This window comes from Tupaia chinensis, unplaced genomic scaffold (assembly GCF_000334495.1).
Source record: "Tupaia chinensis unplaced genomic scaffold, TupChi_1.0 Scaffold143936_1, whole genome shotgun sequence".
Lineage (NCBI taxonomy): Eukaryota > Metazoa > Chordata > Mammalia > Scandentia > Tupaiidae > Tupaia > Tupaia belangeri.
The window spans coordinates 790,016-807,483 of record NW_006203787.1 but is presented as its reverse complement, the minus strand read 5'-3'; the positions used below and the strand labels follow the sequence as shown (position 1 = coordinate 807,483).

The window sequence follows — 17,468 nt, the reverse complement described above, 5'->3', positions numbered from 1 at the left end:
TGGCTAGAGGAGAACCCAAAGCAACAGAACTTGGGAAAATCTGGGACCAAGATACAGTATCCACATTGGGAAAGATGGGCCTGAGAGTAAGAACACGGTCTGTACTTCTAGCCAGTAACAAGACCTGTGCACTGGGCGGCCAGCCCCAGATACCTGAAAGGAAAATCTTTAACTGGAAGCCTCTTACCCTCTCCTGCTGGGACAAGAGCCAGCTTTCGAGAGGGCCCAGCAGGAGAGCTGCATGGGGTAGCTCCTCTCCCCAGGAGGAGGATGGTAATGAGTTAGCTTGGCTGGAATGGAGAGTATGGAACCTAAGCGAAGGTCATATCTTGACGGGAAGCCTTTCATTGATGATGATTACATGAGGAGATGGTGCCAAATAGTGTTCATAAATTATTTGGCAAGTTTTGCAACAAAGATAGAATCTTATAGAAAATTTAACACATGCTCTACCTCCCACCCCCCCAAAAAAATTAGCTCAATTGTGAAATATCCCATCAAATCAACACATAATTGAAGGTGGCTTCTGTTGGAACTGGAGCAGCTTTCTGGATTTCTTGACCAAGGGGTGGGTGTTTGGAGTCAAAACTCTTTTGAGACTCCATACTTTTCCTACACTTATTTGAAATTAGTCAGTGTCTCTGACTTCTGTTTTGATTTTTGTTTTGGCTATAAGGCATATACGCTACTGGAGAGACATGCAAAGAAAGAGCGAGAAAGTGAGAAATTACTCCCTAAGGGGGATGGCCATACTGTAGTCTCGTCTCCATTCCCCTGTCGGGATTTTGGGTACACATGCTCATGTTCTTGGAGTATTTTTCAAGCCTCTGGATCTAGGACTCAAACTAAGCTGTTGGCCATTTGGGATTCAGTGCCTTAAATACTATACGACTTGTCTGGTTCTCTGAACTCTTTTTTTTTTTTTTTTCTTCTTTTTTTGAGAGAGATTTTTGCTTTAGGGTGAGTGCACTTGCAAGAGAGACAGAAAGCAAGAAACTGCTCCCCCCTACCCGGGGGCGTGGGGGATGGCCACACTGCAACCCCTTCTCTTCCATTCTGCTTTGGGGATCTTGGGCACACATGCACATGCACATGCACCTGGTGTGAGTTTTAAGCTGCTGGGTCCAGGACTAGAACTGCTGCCCAACTACGTGGGAGTCCAGGGATGTAACCATTATGCCATCTGCTGGCCCCATCTCTGACCTCTTTTAACATGTAGTCACAATCTATTAAACAGCCACCAGCTGCAATATCTTTATCTTGGCTATTTTGCCTCTACTTGGTCCATTGGTGCTGAGTGGGAGCTGTGTCCCCTAAGTTGCTGAAGCTGGGCAAAGGAAAACTCAAATGACACCCTCAGTGCTACGGCGTCTAGCCAAGTCCTGATCCAAAGATGGCAAGCATCACAAGATGCCAAGAGTACAGAAGGAGAAGGGAGAAGGACACATCTGGTGACAAACTGAATTAGGGAATATTTGTTATGTCATTCTGACTTCGCATAAAACCTCTGGTTGCCATGATGACTGGAACAGGATAACATGGGAGAGAATTATAAGGTACTTTGAGAAGTATTTTATTATAGCACACAAGCTTTGTTCAAAATGGGTACTTTTGATTCGGGTTAGTATTAATAGATTTACTACAGCTGAAATACAGCTGTCACTTTTGTCTTCTTTATATGACCCCAGAATCCTGACTGGTGACAGCTACACAAAAGAAGATTCTGTTAGAAAAAATAATAAAATAAAATAAATAAATAAATAAAAAAAATGAAGTTTATGGGTCAGCCTGTGTCCTGGTAAATCAGCTGGATCTCACGTGGCCAATTGTGCAATTCAAGTCTCGGACCCAGCAGCTTGAATAGCATGCCAGGCGCCTGGTGCCCCAAATCCTGAAAAGTGAGGGAGATGGAGAAGGAACTGCAGTGTGACCATTCCCAATGGGAGGTACTTTCTCACTCTCTCTCTTTCTCCCCACCCCAACCTACTTCAGTGAATGCACATGATCTCTGGCAAATTTCTTTAAATGCACTGTAAGGGGCCAGCAGGTGGTGTGGTGGTTAAGGCACTGGATTCTCACATGGCTGACTGCGGTTCCAGTCCCAGACCTGACCGCTTGCTTGTTTATTTCACTTTCTCGCTCTCTGTCTCTGTTTAAATAAAGCTTTCTACTTTTAGCTCATTTTGGATGTAGTAGCCTTTGTTTATGATATTCATTGGTTTAGAATTCCAGAGTAACATAATTTCTTCCAATATACCTTTCTTTTAGTGGCCACTGGGGGTTATTTCTCCCACTTCATACGCCTTAGGCATACCTTTGCATCATACTGTTCTGTATCATGTTCTTCGATTATCTTGGCAATTTTCATGCCAGACTATTAGTGCCTTAAGGACATCTTTACATCTCACTGTCTAGCACATTGCTTAATATAGAGTGAGCACACAGAAGAAATGCTTGCCAAACAAAAATCAAAGAAATTAAAAAGGTGTTCTTTAAATGAATAAACTTCCTGTTCCAGTAGGGCTGAATAATTTCCAACTGGCCAATCTTCTTGTAGAAAACAACTATAATGGCAGACTAAACAACAACTGTGTATATGTAGGTATAGATACCTAGATATATTGAGATATAGATAGTTATTTGTGTATATATATATATAGAGAGAGAGAGAGAGAGAAAGAGGCAGACAGAGACAGAGAAAGTAAGTGGGCATTGGAGAGCAGCCAAAGGCAAGCAAATTTTGGAGAGGACTTGAGACTTGAAAGAAAGAAATGGCACTGGGTAAGTTTTCCCAGTGTCAGAGCTTCTAGCTGGAATTACCCCAATCTGTACTGTGCAGTATGCATAAAACTTCAACAGAAAACTTTTAGTCTTTATGGTATGAAGAACCAGAGAATGGTATTAGGCAACCAGAAGTACTGGAAAGTGAGAAAGAAGCTCTGAAAAGCGTTAGAGAGGGTATCTCAAATTTCGTGCATACACAAACTGCCCAAATCTCTGGGTGATCCCTGAACTATGTGTTCACCAGGCAAAATTCAAATAATGTACCTAAGGAGAAAAGAATTCAAATGAAATTTGTGCTGATGATTAAGAGAAATAATTGAGGGGCCAGGAGGTGGCATGGTGGTTAAGGAGCTGAATTCCCACATGATCTACTGCTGTTTGAATCCTGGACACCGCAACTTGAAAATCATGCCAGGCATATGTGTGTGCATGCCCAAAATCCCAAAAGGAGAATGGAGGAGAAAGGATTGCTGCATGGCCATCCTCCCTGGGGGATGATTTCTCACTTTCCCTGTCTCTGTCTCTGTCTCTCTCTCTGGCAAGTGTACACAACCTATGGCAAGACCTAAAAAAAGAGAGAGAAAGAGAAAGAGAGAGAAAGAATTTATACTTTGAGTTAAGTCAAGTTAATTGCCTGTTAAAATAAAGAAAATATTTAACAATTTTGGAAGAAATATATCAGAATTAAAATTCTCTATAACATAACTTTCATGATGCCTAGTACCCAACTCAAAATTAATCAAAATATGAAGAAATAGAACAATGTGACCCATTCTCAAGAGAGATGATCAACTGAGATTACCCTGAAGTGATCCAGATGTTGGAACTGTCAAACAAGAAATTTAAAGTGGTTATATTAGCTATGCTGTGTTATAAAGAAAAATACACTTGTGAGGCCAGTGGGTGGCATGGTGGTTGAGTCACTGGATTCCCACATGGCCAACTGCAGTTTGAGTCCCACACCTGGCGGCTTGCTTTCTCACTTTCTCTCTCTTTCTGTCTTTCCTCTACTACATGTCTTACAGACAGTTACAGGATAAGAGGTCATTTTATGAATAATTTTATCTTCAGCAAACTCAATAACTTTAGATTAAGTGAAAAAAACTTTTGAAAAATACTTTTTACAGGACAGCAGTGGTGTGGAGTTTAAGGTACTGGATCCCACATGGCTAACTCTGTGGGTTCAAGTTCCAAACCCGGTGGCTTGAAAATCAAGACAGGTGCACATGTGTGCCCAAAATCCTGCAGGGAGGAGAAGGGATTGTGGCATGGCCATCCCCCACCAGAGGGTGACTTTTTTCATTTTCCCTTTCTCTGTCTCTCTGGGAGTACACACACTCTATAGCAAAAAAAAAAAAAAAAAAAAAAAAAAAAAAAAAGAAAGAAAAAAGAAAAGAAAAAAAAGGAAAAGGAAAAAAATCCTTAAAAAAACCCTACTATTTACAAAACTGACACAACACAAAACAAAAAATATGAATTGTCCTATAAATATATATTAAAGAAATTAAATTCATAATAAAACTCTTCAGCCAAAAGAAAAAGAACTGATCACAAGAGCTCATTGGTGAATTATACTAGATATTTAAGAAAATGTAACCTTAGTGTTACAGAAACTCCTTCAGGAAGTACGAAAGGGACCACTTCCCAACTCAAAGGCCCACAGATCCCTTCTGCTAAAACTGACAGATATCACTGAGCCCTCAGCAGACGGATGTACCCATCCATTTCACTTGTGAAGATAATTCTTACAAACTTAGCACATCCATATGAAGTATGTATTATTAACTTGTCAGACAAAAGGAAGTAGGGGTTAGACAGTGGATCCGCAGTGAAGCACAATGCTCTGCAAAATGGGTCCACATGGGAGGGTTCCAGGTTCAAGTCTGAAGACCTCCTTGAGTATCGGAGGGGCACATATGTGCCTGCAGTCTGGGACAGCTGAGGCTGGGGGTGGGCCCCGTTGGGGATGCTGTGTCACATTCTCTCACCCCTAGTAGAAATGAATAAATGAAATTTTTTTTTAAAAAAAGGAAGTACTTTTTTTTTTTTAGAGATTTTTGCTATAGGACATGCGTACTCACCTGTGAGGCGGAGAGACAGAGAGAGAGAAATCACCCCCCAGGGGGATGGCCACACTGCAATCCCTTCTCCATTCTCCTCTCAGGATTTTGATCATGCAAGCATGTGTGCCTGGCGTGAGTTTCAAGCTGCCAGGTCCAAGTCTCTAACCATGGTAGGCTACATGGGAGTCCAACGATGTAACCACTATGCCATCTGCTGGTCCCAGGAAGTACTATTTTTTAAATTTATATTTTAGAGTGTACTAGGACACTAAACTACAACTTTTAAAATTATAAAATATATGGGGCCAGTAAGTGGCATGGTGGTTAAGGCGCTGGACACTCCCACATGGCTGACCATGTTCAAGTCCTGAATCTGGCAGCTTGCTTTCTCACTTTCTCTCTCTCTCTCTGGTCAAATTTCAAAAATAATAATGATAAATAAAGTTGAACAGATAATTCTTTTAAAATTATAAAATATAAGATACATTATGAGCTATATAATGAACATTTTATTAATATCAAGGAGTCCTAAGGAAGACTGTCGCAGTCTTGAGGAAACTAACTCACCTGCGATAGAGCTGGCTTTGTACCATCCACTTCAGAGCCAGCCCAGGCATATCAGCCAGAGGTTTGGAAGCAGAAATGGACGGTAGGCGCTGCAGAAAGGTCATGAGGCTGAAGTCTATTTTGGAGCACCTTGCTCATCAGAACGTGGCTGCGTTGAAGGCGTAGGGGCTGACGAGGAGAAACTGGAGCAGGACTTTCCTTGATGCGGCAGCACAGGTGGCTGTGCAACACCGGTGCGTGACGCAGCGCACAGCCTGCCGCTGATGTCGGATCTCACGTGTATGTAGGCTCTCCTCCCTTTGTCCACCCGAAGGGCAGATCACCTCCTGACTGGTGAAACACATATCCTGAATAATACTCTAAACTGATCCTCCTGGTTCCTGGTTGCAATGCAAATTTTGAAATAACTGAAAGCACCAGCAGCTTAGAGTTCATTTGAATGTTACTGTATGAAACCGAAGTGCAGTATTTACTGATGACCATACTTGCATCATGACACTCGAGACCTGCTTAACCTCCAAATGTTTCTGTGCCTTCGCCACTTTTTCCTTCCTTTTTCTCGTCGTCTCACAGACGTCGCACTGCCTGTCTCGAGTTCTGTGCACAGCAAGAGCTGGCCACACGGCCCTGCGGAACTGCAGGGGGCTGGGAAGAGGAGTATTTGGTGGGGACTGTACCGGCTTGCTCTTTCTGTGTGCTTCCATTTCCCATGTTTGGGATCTTAAAAGCTGAACTTTAGCTGAACGCAATGAAGATTTACTTTCTGGCAGGAGACTTTGCAGTTCTTGTGACACACTGAATATTTTAGAAAATTTGGATATAGGAAATAACTTTCAGGGATACTGATTCCACAGTGATGGAAATCAGCTTGATTCAAAAATGGTGATGGGGGACCAGCACTTACCATAATGGCTATGTCGCTGAACTCCCATGTAGTCGAATGCGATTCAAGCCCCAGACCTGGTGGCTTAAACTCACGCCGGGTGTGTGTGTGTGCATGCCCATGATCCCAAGTGGAGAATGGAGGAGAAGGGATTGCGGTGTGGCCATCCCCCCTGGAAGGTGATTTCTTGCTTCCTGTCTCTCTGGTGAGCGCACACACCCTGTAGCAAAAAAATAAATAAATAAAAATGGTGATGGCAGTATTCTTCAATTAAAAGTGGCTAAATACCGGGACCAGCAGTTAGCGTAATGGCTATGTCGCTGGACTCCCATGTAGTCGACTGCGGTTTACGTCCTGGACCCGGTGGCTTAAAACTCACACCAGGCGCATGTGCATGCATGCCCAAGATCCCGAGAGGAGAATGGAGGAGAAGGGATTGCGGCGTGGCCATCCCTCCTGAAGGGTGATTTCTCGCTTTCTGTCTCTCTGTCTCTCTCTGTCTGTCTGGCTAGCGCACATGCCCTATAGCAAAATCCTCTCCAAAAAAAAAAAAGTGGCTAATACCTTAGTGTTGAGCTCCATTTTACAATGAGCATGTCAGAAACAGGTCAGGAATTGGGCAAAGCTGTAGAGGGCAATGTCAGAACGGGGAGACAGCAGCCATAGTGTCTGCATCTGCGTCTGTGTCTGCGTCTGCTTTTATGGCCTTGGCAGGGGGTGCATGGCGACTGTTCTGGAAAAGCCCATTTCTTTTCCTTTCCCTCCACTCCTGGTCACATTCTTTTGTTTTGATCTCTGAGAGTCATTCCAACTCTCTATCATTCTGGAACCTTTTACTTCCTGCCAGGGCTATTTCTTTCTGCTTATCTCAAAACTCTCCAATGTCTTTAATAACAAGGCTTTCAGGGTGACATGTATCAAATCCTTTAAGCAGCTTGCTTTAACAGACAGTCCAGAAGATGAAGTTTGCATCTGCATTAAAGTTCGCGGGCACCTCCCCTTCCGTGTGTGCGTGCTTGGAGGTCACACACCCACCGAGGGGAACAGCAAGTTTGGGTCTTCCCCAAGGAAACCCCACTTTTATAGTAAGCCAGTGCAGGGAAGAGCTGTCGAATACCTTTATGCTGTATATCCTGCCCTCCCAGCCCTGACCCTGACAGTCCACCATGGCCACCTGTTAGCACATCTCAGATGGCGCCCACACCATCTCCCAGGTGCACACCAACTCTTCTGGTTGGGCAACCCGCACAGTAACAAGCACCCACTGCATGTTCCAAACCTGTACTGTGAGTGCTGTCTAAAAAAGATACACGCACCACTCTATAGTCAAAGAAGGGGCCATTGGTTGTCCTTGAGAAAAGGACATTTTTAAGCTGCGTCCTTGGGACCAGCAGTTAGCGTAATGGCTATGTCGCTGGACTCCCACGTAGTCGATCACAGTTCGCGTCCTGGACCCGGTGGCTTAAAAAACTCACGCCGGGGGAACCAGCAGTTGGCGTAATGGCTATGTCGCTGGACTCCCACGTAGTCGACCACCGTTTGCGTCCCGGACCTGGTGGCTTAAAACTCATGCCGGGCGCATGTGCGTGCATGCCCAAGATCCCGAGAGGAGAATGGAGGAGAAGGGATTGCGGCGTGACCATCCCCCCCTGGGGGGTGATTTCTCACTTTCTGTCTCTATGTCTCTCTCTCTGTCTGGCGAGCACACGCGCCCTATAGCTAAAACCTCTAAAAAAATAAATAAATAAGCTGCATTCTTGCTTGCCCTACTCAAAAATGACCAAGTCTGAACTCACATCCCCACCTGGAACAACTTTCCGTGTTACACACTCAGTACCTGTGAAGTCACCAATGTCAGGGGAACTCCTAGAGAGGAGGTGCACTTGTGTGGGAAGGGGTGCTCCTTGGAATTCGTCCGTGGGGTTAATTTACAGATGGTGGTTCAGGGTGCCCCAAATCGTACCATTAGTGCTTTATGATGGGAGCCTGGAAAGCAAAGTAGAGTTTTGTGGCCTAGCATGGGAGCTGGCTCTCATTTGCATTCCCAAGGACAAACTTACCATCTTTTGGAACATATCTTACTCATAATTTGGGGACTGCCTCTAGTATGTGCATCCCAACTATTAAAACTCTTCATGGGCCAGCAGGTGGGATGATTCCGCAAGGCTGACTGCACAGTTCAGGTCCTGGGCCCATTGCCTTAAAAACCATGCCAGGTGCATGTGCACGTGCATGAGTGCCCAAACCCTAAGACTAGAGGAGAAGGGATTGCAGCGCGGTCATCTCCCGGGGGGGTGACTTCTCACTTCGTCTCTTTTTCTCTGTCTTTCTCTCTTTGGTGAGTATACATGCCCTATAGCAAAAACTTAAGAAAAAAATAAAAAGAACCTCTTTGTATACTAGAATACTGTTTTTGTTGCTAAACCATCAGTTATTACCTAAAGCAAATGCTTACCTTTCAACAGGAATATTTTCTCTGCTGCTTCTGAGGTGCCGGCTATGTGGTACTATTCTAACAGCCCTAAGTAATATGTCTGCAGTAACTAAAAGCATACAGCTTATAAAGAACCCTCTACTTCACCTGAAATTTCCGTTTGTTCATTTAGCAGTTGGAATATTAAGCTGGCAAGCTCTCAGTCAAAGCTATACTTCAGGAAGTATTTAAGTGTTTACAGGCCAAAAAGGATGGGGGAAACAGTTTATTGAGTACACAGTGCGTGCAACTCACGGGACACACTTATATTGCACAGAGAAACCCCCATCATAGAGTTTTACAGGGTACCACCAATTATAACGTAGCAAGCAAGATCCTTCCTTCCAGGACCTACCAGTGACTTATGTTCTTGCTAACATAAGCATGTAACCTGAGTGTCATCCAGCACTCTGCTACTAGGTGTCCCGACCCGCAGGACAGTCGGGTCATCTGGAGATCATGGGCCAGGGATTGTGGTTCTATACATGCTGGTGGACAGTGATTGGTTAAATGAAGGATTGTAAAAGATGGGTTATGATTGGTTCCTTTTGTGGACCAATCATGAGGTTCCAGATATGCAAATCTGAGGGATTCTAAGCTCACCGATTTGCTATGGGAAGTGGCCAATCAGAGTATGGTTTTGAAGGTGAGGCTTTGAAGAGGAGCCAATTGTGGCCTTTATGGGAAGTGGCCAATCAGAGTATGGTTTTGAAGGGGAGGTTTTGAAGGGGAGCCAATTGTGGCCTTTGGCATTGTGTAATTGTTTGCTTTCTGAGAAACTGAAACCCAATGACCTCGGCAGATTCGCTGGTGTGCAGCCTCCCACAACTAGGATGTACAATGTTTGCAGTGGTTTAGAACTTAGGGCAAAAGCCAGCAGGTGGCATGTGGTTAAGGCACTGAACTCCCACATGGCCGACCGACCATGGTTTGAGTCCCAGATCTAGTGGCTCATTTTCTCACTTTCACTCTCCTCCTCTCTCTCTGATCAAATTGAATAATAATAATAATAATAAGTTATTTTTTAATAAAAAGAACCTAGGGCAATACAGGCTTTTTTTTGGGGGGGGGGATTATTTAATTTTATTAACACTATAATTATTTTAAAATTTGTTATAGGGTATATGTGCTCAACAGAGAGAGAGGGAAAGTGAGAAATCAAGTCACCAGGTCTAGGACTGGAACCATGGTCGGCCATGTGGGAGTCCAGGACTCCAACCACCATGCCACCTACTGGCCCCTCACAGGCCTTTTTAACTATTCAGATGAGTGGTATCTCCTGAATGGCTATAATGGAGGAGATACAGGTATAAGACACAGTTACCTTTTTAACAATGAGCCTGTCTTTTCATTCAAGTAACGCAGGATCAACGGTGACTTCACCTAATGAGCAGTTAGAGGAGTTGCAGGTTGAACTAAACAGGTCCACCACAGCATCCTTCTTCTCCTGAACCTTGTTTAAATTTCCTTTGTGCATTTAACTAAATTAATTAGTAAATTATTTGCAAAATAATTAACTTGTGAAAGAGTACATGAAGCAAAAATATGCATTCACATTTTTACTCCCAGTCTCTTAAGAGCAAAGGGTTTTGGAGTCAGTTAGAATTAAGTGCAAATCTTAACTGTCACCGTAAGTACTTGGGTGACCCTGGGGAAGTCACGTAAGCCCTCTGGGCCTCAGTCTTCTCGTCTTTAAAATGGCATTAATAATACTACATTAAATGAGTGAATGACCTGGCCCTGTAGCCTGTGGTTAAGAGAGTTGGATCCCACACGGCTGACTAGGAGTTCAAGTCCCAGCCCCAGCAGCTTGAAACACAGGCTGTACAGTCCGTGTGCATGCCTTATGCTCTGACAGCATGGTGAAAGGAAAAGGGCTTGCTGTATGCCCAGACCCATTGGGAGGTGCTTCTCCCTCTTGCTCTGTCCCTGGGGAGCATTCACGCATGCCCTGTGGAAGTATCCATAAATAAATAACAAGTGAGCTAATGTGCACACGTTTCTTAGCGCAGAGTAAGCGTTTAGTAAAAAGCTAGATTTAATTATTATCCTTTATTAACGGTCCACCCTTGTAAGTCTGTCGGTGTTGCAGTGACCCCTGCCAGGACAGATGAGATGAAGCGGCTGTCCTCCTGGCAGCACCGCCCCCTTGGGGTTCCAGATCCCAGGACCCCCCCTTCCCACCCCTCCCCCCCGCATGCCCTATGCTCCCCTGTCGGCCCTGTAGACTTTTACAGAATGGGATGCAGCGTCCAGCACAAGCAGAGAATTGTCCTTCGCGAAGGTCAGTGCCACAGGACGGGAAAGACCCAGTGCGACCACAGGCCTAGGCGCTGGAGACGACTCGGGTTGTCCCAGGCACACGACGGCGGGACCCGAGGTATCTGCAACAGTCACGTTCCCCTGCTGATCGAAGGTCACGGCAGAGACAGTTATCTCGGAGGGAAAGAAGAGGCTCAGCCCGAAGGTATCCACCTGGCTGATGAGCTGCATATCTGCACTAAACACCTTCACCCTGGTGCCGCGGGCCCCAGGTCCCAGGACTGGGGGGTGCTCCAGGACTGCAGTGGCCCCGGTGAGCCAAGACACAGCCACACCGCGGGGACTGCACAGTTGGCCTTGCAACCTTTCAGTTCTCCGAAGGACCCCTTCTGGGAAGTCCACTTCCAGGAGGTGCAGGGACCCGGCCTCGGCATCGGTTACCATGACCCCATTCTGAGGGGTGGTCTCCACTCCCCACGGTAAGGAGAACTGGCCTCTGATGACGAGCTTGATCTGGCCAAAAAAGTCAAACACCTTGATGGAGCGGTCGCCGGCGTCGGTTACAACCAAGTGGCAGTCGTCGGTGACGGTGACATCCACCGGGTACCGAATATCCTGGGCGGCGTCCCCCTTCTCTCCAAACTGATGTGCACACCCTCCCCCGGAGTCGAAGATCTTGACCCGCCTCTTGCCGTCGTGTACCACCACGACTCGCCCTGTCTTGGGACACAGCGCCAGACCTGTGGGGTTGACCAGGGTCCCCCAGCCTCCGAAGGTGTGGCTGCAGATGAGGGTCCCGGGGGCGCAGGGAACGGCGGGAGGAGCCGAGGCCGCTGGGCGGAGCGCAGAGCCCAGGAGCTCCAGGAAGTGCAGCACAGGCAGGCAGTCGCTGGTGTCGCAGCCCCGGCAGGCTCGCCGGCAGAAGGGGCACTCGAGGGCCAGCGTGCGCGGGTGCGCCAGGGCGGCCACGCAGGCCAGGCAGACCACGTGGCCACACGGCAGGTTGCGCGGACGCCGCTGCTGGCGGGGGCCGAACCTCTCAAAGCACACCTTGCACTCCAGCAGGCTGGTCTCGGCCTCGCGCACTAACTCCTGCAGCGCCGGCGTACTCTCCGAGGCCTCCGCCCCCATGGCGCTGCCGGGCGCCGGCTGGCTGCGCTGGCCTCGGTCTGGGTCACCCGCACCGGGCGGGGCGACCGCCTGACGTGCAGCGGCTGCCAACTGGACCGCGACCTGCTGCCCCTGGTGGGCGCGTGCGGCACTGCGTCCTGAGGGCCTGATGGACCTTGGCAAGGCAATCGGCCCGCGCGTCGTGCAGCTTGTAATCCTCCCAAGAGCCCAAGATTCGTGGTCTCCACGGTACAGAGGAGAGCACACGCCTATGGAGGGCAAGTACGAGAACTAGAACCCAGGCTTCTGACGCTGGGCACAGCGGGCCAGGGCCGGCCGGAGCTCCTGACTTGTCATCTGACAGGGGCTGAGGCAGGTGCGCACTTGGGCTCTCCTATCACAATACAGTAAAGGGGCTGCTCAATGAACACTTGTAAAGTAAAAAGTGAACTTGTAAGTGAAAGAGGGAATGTAATGGGACAATGCGAGGAATAATGTCAAGCGGATTTTTTCCACGAGAATGAATATAAAATGAGAAAGCTGTTAGGAGCCAGCCAGTGGCACAACAGTTAAGGCAACTGGATCCCACATAGTCAACTACGAAGTTTGAGTCCTGGCCCCTGCACTCCTGTGTGCCCAAGATCCCAAGAGGAGAAGGGATTGCAGCATGGCCATCACCCCTAGGGGGGTGCTTTTTCACACACACACTCTCTCTGGCCCTCCAGTGAACTTAAGCACCCAACAGCAAACTTTTTTAAAAAGTGGTTATTTCACAATAATTACTACAGAATTTACCCTACGCCTGCTGTCTAAGTGGTTTACACAGATTGTCTAATTTAAACTTCGTGACAATACCCAGGGCCTGCTATGTTTGTTTTCTTGCTTCTGTGCGAGTGCTGTGTGTGCAAGGGTGCAGGTTTGGGCACACTGCAATCCTCCTCCCCCAGCCCCCTAGCCAGCTAGGGTCTTGCACCAAGCAAGTTTCAGGTCCCCAAGGGAGCCCCACTGCAGTCAGCCACGTGGCTTTCAGCACTGTAAGTCTGTGTCCTACTGCCTGAGCACTGAAGCTGGGCGGCTGTGCTGTTTTCATCATGTCTTTTCTGGAAGAATTCATAGAGGTTAAATATCTTCCCTAGGGGGACATAGCTGGGAAGTGGCTGGGCTGGAATTTGGAGCAAGGCACTTTGATCAGGACCCGCACGCTTTAACGATTCCCGTAACTATTTTCAAACTTGGTTGCACATAGTAAACACCTGGTCTCATCCCCAGTCAGGGTGTGGTCTCAGCAGCTAGGATTTATGAAAGCTGCCTAGGTGACTAATGTGACCAGGGAGACAGCCCACGGGGTTTCTACCAGGGTGTAAGAGTCATTGGCTTTGCACAGGGAAGAATTCAAGAGGCAGCCTTTGCGAGAGAAAGCCCAGTTTATTACGGAACGTGTGTAGAGCCGATCACTCCAAAGGTGCAGCAGCCTGGGAAAGCTGATGGGTGAGCAGTGTCGCCCCTCCAAGAAGAAAGATAGGAGGGCTGCCTCCCATTTTCCAGCCAACCCGGGTAGTACGGAGTGTTGTCCTGGGTACCGTGGACTGTTGCGTGCAGGCGGGTGGGCCATGGAGCACACTAGTCCAGAACAGCGAAGGCATAGCGAGTCTGAAGTTTAGACAGGGGTGGCTACAGCTGCCATCTGCTATCTCGGCTCCAACGGGCTCAGACCCAGTCTTTCAGCCGCTTCTGTCCATCAGTCTCACTGCAGGTGTTTGGAATGTCCCTTCCGGGCTCCTCCGGTCTTAGTAATGGCTGGCCTAGAGAACCATTGCACTGCGGTGACTCCTTCCCTATCACTGCCTTCAGTGCTTCCCAGCCCAGCTCAAAGCAAAACCAGAGAGGATTGCTGTCCATAGGGGTCATCAACAGGAGGTGCATATTCTCCCTCAGGAACCCACTGTGGTATCATGGTCTCATTCTCAGAGTTCCTCCCACATGTCTTCTGCAAAAGCGTCTATTAGATCATTTCTGCTCAGTTAGGGATCATGATCACTCACCCTCTTTTCTTTTTTAAAATAATTATCCTATTTAATTTCATTTATTATTATTATTATTTTAAAATTTGACCAGAGAGAGAGATAAAGAGTGAGAAAGTGAGAAGCAAGCCACGAGGTCTGGGACTCAAACTGTGGTTGGCCATGTGGGAGTCCAGTGCCTTATGGGTAAGGCACCATGGCACCTGTAGGCCTCCATTCACTCTTAAGTGGTATACTTCTGAGCAAACAGGGGATTTTATTCCTCATTAAAGCCCCTAGAGAGAGTTTGAATGTAAGATAAGAAAGAACATTTTCTTAGTAAGTGTTGCATGGTACGAAGATTTCCTAGTAACCAACCAAATACTGCATTTTCAGTACTTTTCCATTCCACATACATTTCTAGTGAAAATCACATCGTATCACATATATAATTCTTTCTGAAGTAGTGTTTAAATCAGGAAATACTTTCAGAATGCCAAAACCGGAATATTTTTAGAACTAGTATTATCTAATAGAAATATAGGGGCCAGTGGGTGGCACTGTGGTTAAATTGGCTGGATCCCACATGGCTGACTATGCAGTTCATGTCCCAGTCCCAGCAATGTGAAAACACACCAGGTGGGGCCAGCAGATGGTGTAGTGGTTAAGGTGCTGGACTCCCACCAGGCTAACCACAGTTCCAGTCCAAGACCCAGAGGCTTGAAACTCATGTCAGGTACATGTATGTGTATGCCCAAATCCCAGGAAGGGAAAGGAGAAAGGATGCGGCGTGGCATCCCCTCCACCCCAGGGGTGATTTCTTACTTTCTCTCTGTTTTTCCAGTGAATGCATGTGCCCTATTGCAAAAACCTCTCTTTCAAAAAGAAAAGAAAAGAAAAGAAAAAAGATAAACACACCAGGCATATATGTGTATGTGCTCAAAATCCTGAGAGGAGGGAACCAGCAGTTAGCGTAATGGCTATGTCGCTGGACTCCCACGTAGTCGACCGCGGTTCGTGTCCCGGACCCGGTGGCTTAAAACTCACGCCGGGCGCGTGTGCGTGCGTGCCTAAGATCCCGAGAGGAGAATGGAGGAGAAGGGATTGCGGCGTGACCATCCCCCCTGGGGGGTGATTTCTCGCTTTCTGTCTCTATGTTTCTCTCTGTCTGTCTGGCGAGTGCACGCGCCCTACAGTGAAAATCTCTCAAAAAAAAAAAAAAATCCTGAGAGGAGGATGGAGGAGAAGAGAATGTGGCATGACCATTGCCCTGAGGGGGAGGGGGATTCTTACTTTCCTTCTCTCTCCCTTTTCTTTCTTTCTGAACAAATCTGAGGTTACACAGTCAAAAATTCATGTGTCTTCCCCAAAACTAAAGTACTAACTAATAGCTTGCTGTTGGCCAGGAAACTTACCTAACATAGTCAATTAAGACATACTTTGCATGTTATATGTAGTATATACTGTATTCTTACAGTAAGCTAGAGAAAAATAAGGAAACCATAAAGAAAATCTCTTTGCAATATTTATTGAAAGAAACAATCCATGTGTAAGTGGATCAGGACAGTTCAAACCCATACTGTCCAAGAGTCAACTATCGGGTCATTGGGAAACTCCTGATGTATTTTTTATGCAAAAATGCATCATGTGTTTCCAAAAAAATAATATAATATTTAACTTTCTAGTAGCCACACTTTTCCTCTTTTTTTTTTTTTTTAAGAGAGACTTTTGCTATAGGGCATGTGAGCTCGCTGGAGAGACAGAGACAGAGAGTCACAGAGCAAGAAACCACCCCCCTAGGGAGGATGGCCACGTAGCAATCCTTTCTCCTCCGTCTCCTTTCAGAATATTAGGCATGCACACACACGCAGCCAGTGTTAGTTTTAAGCCATCAGGTCTGGGACTCGAACTGTGGTCAACTACATGGAAGTCCAGCGACATAACCATTATGCCACCTCCTGGTGCCTCTAGTAGTACATTCTTTTTTTTTTTTTTTTTTGGAGAGGTTTTCACTATAGAAAGAGACAGAGAGACAGAAAGCAAGAAATCACCCCTCAGGGGGGATGGCCACATTGGAATTCCTTCTCCATTCTCCTCTTGGGATCTTGGGCACGTATGCACATGTGCCCAGAGTGAGTTTAAGCCATTGGGTCCAGGTCCAGGACTTGAACCTCAGTCAATTACATGGGAGTCCAGTGACATAGCCATACGCCAGCGGCTGGTCCCACATTTAGAAAGCTAAAAAGGAAGTAAATGAGGGCTGGCCCCACAGCCAAGTGCTTAGAGGAGGCTAGATCCCACGTGGCCAACTATGCAGTTTGAGTCCCATTCTAAACTTGCTGGGGATGTGTACATGCATGCCCCAAACCCCTATAGGATGGAGACATGATCGCAGCATGACCACATTCTACGGTGGGGAGGGTGCTTTTTCATTCCCCCTGCACCCACACTCTGCTTCTCTCTAGTGAGCCTATACGCCCTCTGACAACTTTTTACTTTTCAGGTTGTTGTCACAGGTGTGTCCACTCTCTAGAGAGAGACAGAGATACAGAGAGAGAGAGAAAGTGAGAAAACACCCTCACCCCCCAGGGGATAACTACATTGCAATCCCTTCTCCATTCTCTCAGGATTTGGGGCACGCACATACATGTGCCTGGCATCTTTCCAGCTGCCAGGTCCGGGACTCGAACCACAGTCAGCCATATGGGAGCCCATCATCTTAGCCATTACACCATCTGCTGGCCACCAATAATAGTTCTTTCTTTCAATTAAAATTAAAATTTTTAAAAGAATTATTTAATTTTATTTATTCATTCATTCATTTTGACCACAGAGAGAGAGAGTGTGTGAAAGTGAGAAAGCAAGCCACCAGGTCAGGGACTTGAATGTGGTCAGCCATATGGGAGTGTCCAGTGCCTTAACCACCATACCACCTGCTGGTCCCATAATTAAAATTAAATTAAAAAAAAAAAAAATGTCTGGCTGGTCCTGTGGAGCCGGATCCCACAGAGCTGACCACGCAGTTTGAATCCCATTCCCAGTGGCTTGAAAAACATCCTAGAAGCATGTGTATGCTTGTTCCAAATCCTGACAGGATGAAGAAATGGAGGAGAAGGGATTATGGGACTGTGGTGTGACCACGCCCAACTGGAAGTGGCTTTCTCCCTCTGGCAAGTGCTCATATACCCTCTGGTAAATAAAAAAAAAAATTCAAAAGGAAACCAACTAAATTAATTTGATTGCATATTTTATTTAACCCAGATATCCAAAATACTGCCTTTCTGATATGTAAGCCATTATAAAAACATGAGTGAGTTTGGTACTTG

At 46.6% G+C, this 17,468-nt stretch overlaps 1 protein-coding gene across 1 annotated transcript; it reads right to left on the bottom strand.

The window, feature by feature from the left end:
• Nucleotides 1-10,836: 10,836 nt before the first annotated feature.
• Nucleotides 10,837-12,722, bottom strand: NHLRC1 (NHL repeat containing E3 ubiquitin protein ligase 1). The gene has a single exon (XM_006165513.3). It carries the CDS (start codon nucleotides 12,161-12,163, stop codon nucleotides 10,973-10,975), a length of 1,191 nt encoding a protein of 396 aa, XP_006165575.1. The 5' UTR covers nucleotides 12,164-12,722; the 3' UTR covers nucleotides 10,837-10,972.
• Between the last annotated feature and the right edge of the window lie 4,746 nt (nucleotides 12,723-17,468).

Bases quoted from the DNA above. Each gene is read 5' to 3' on its own strand.
- NHLRC1 (XM_006165513.3), bottom strand. From the start codon at position 12,163: ATGGGGGCGGAGGCCTCGGAGAGTACGCCGGCGCTGCAGGAGTTAGTG.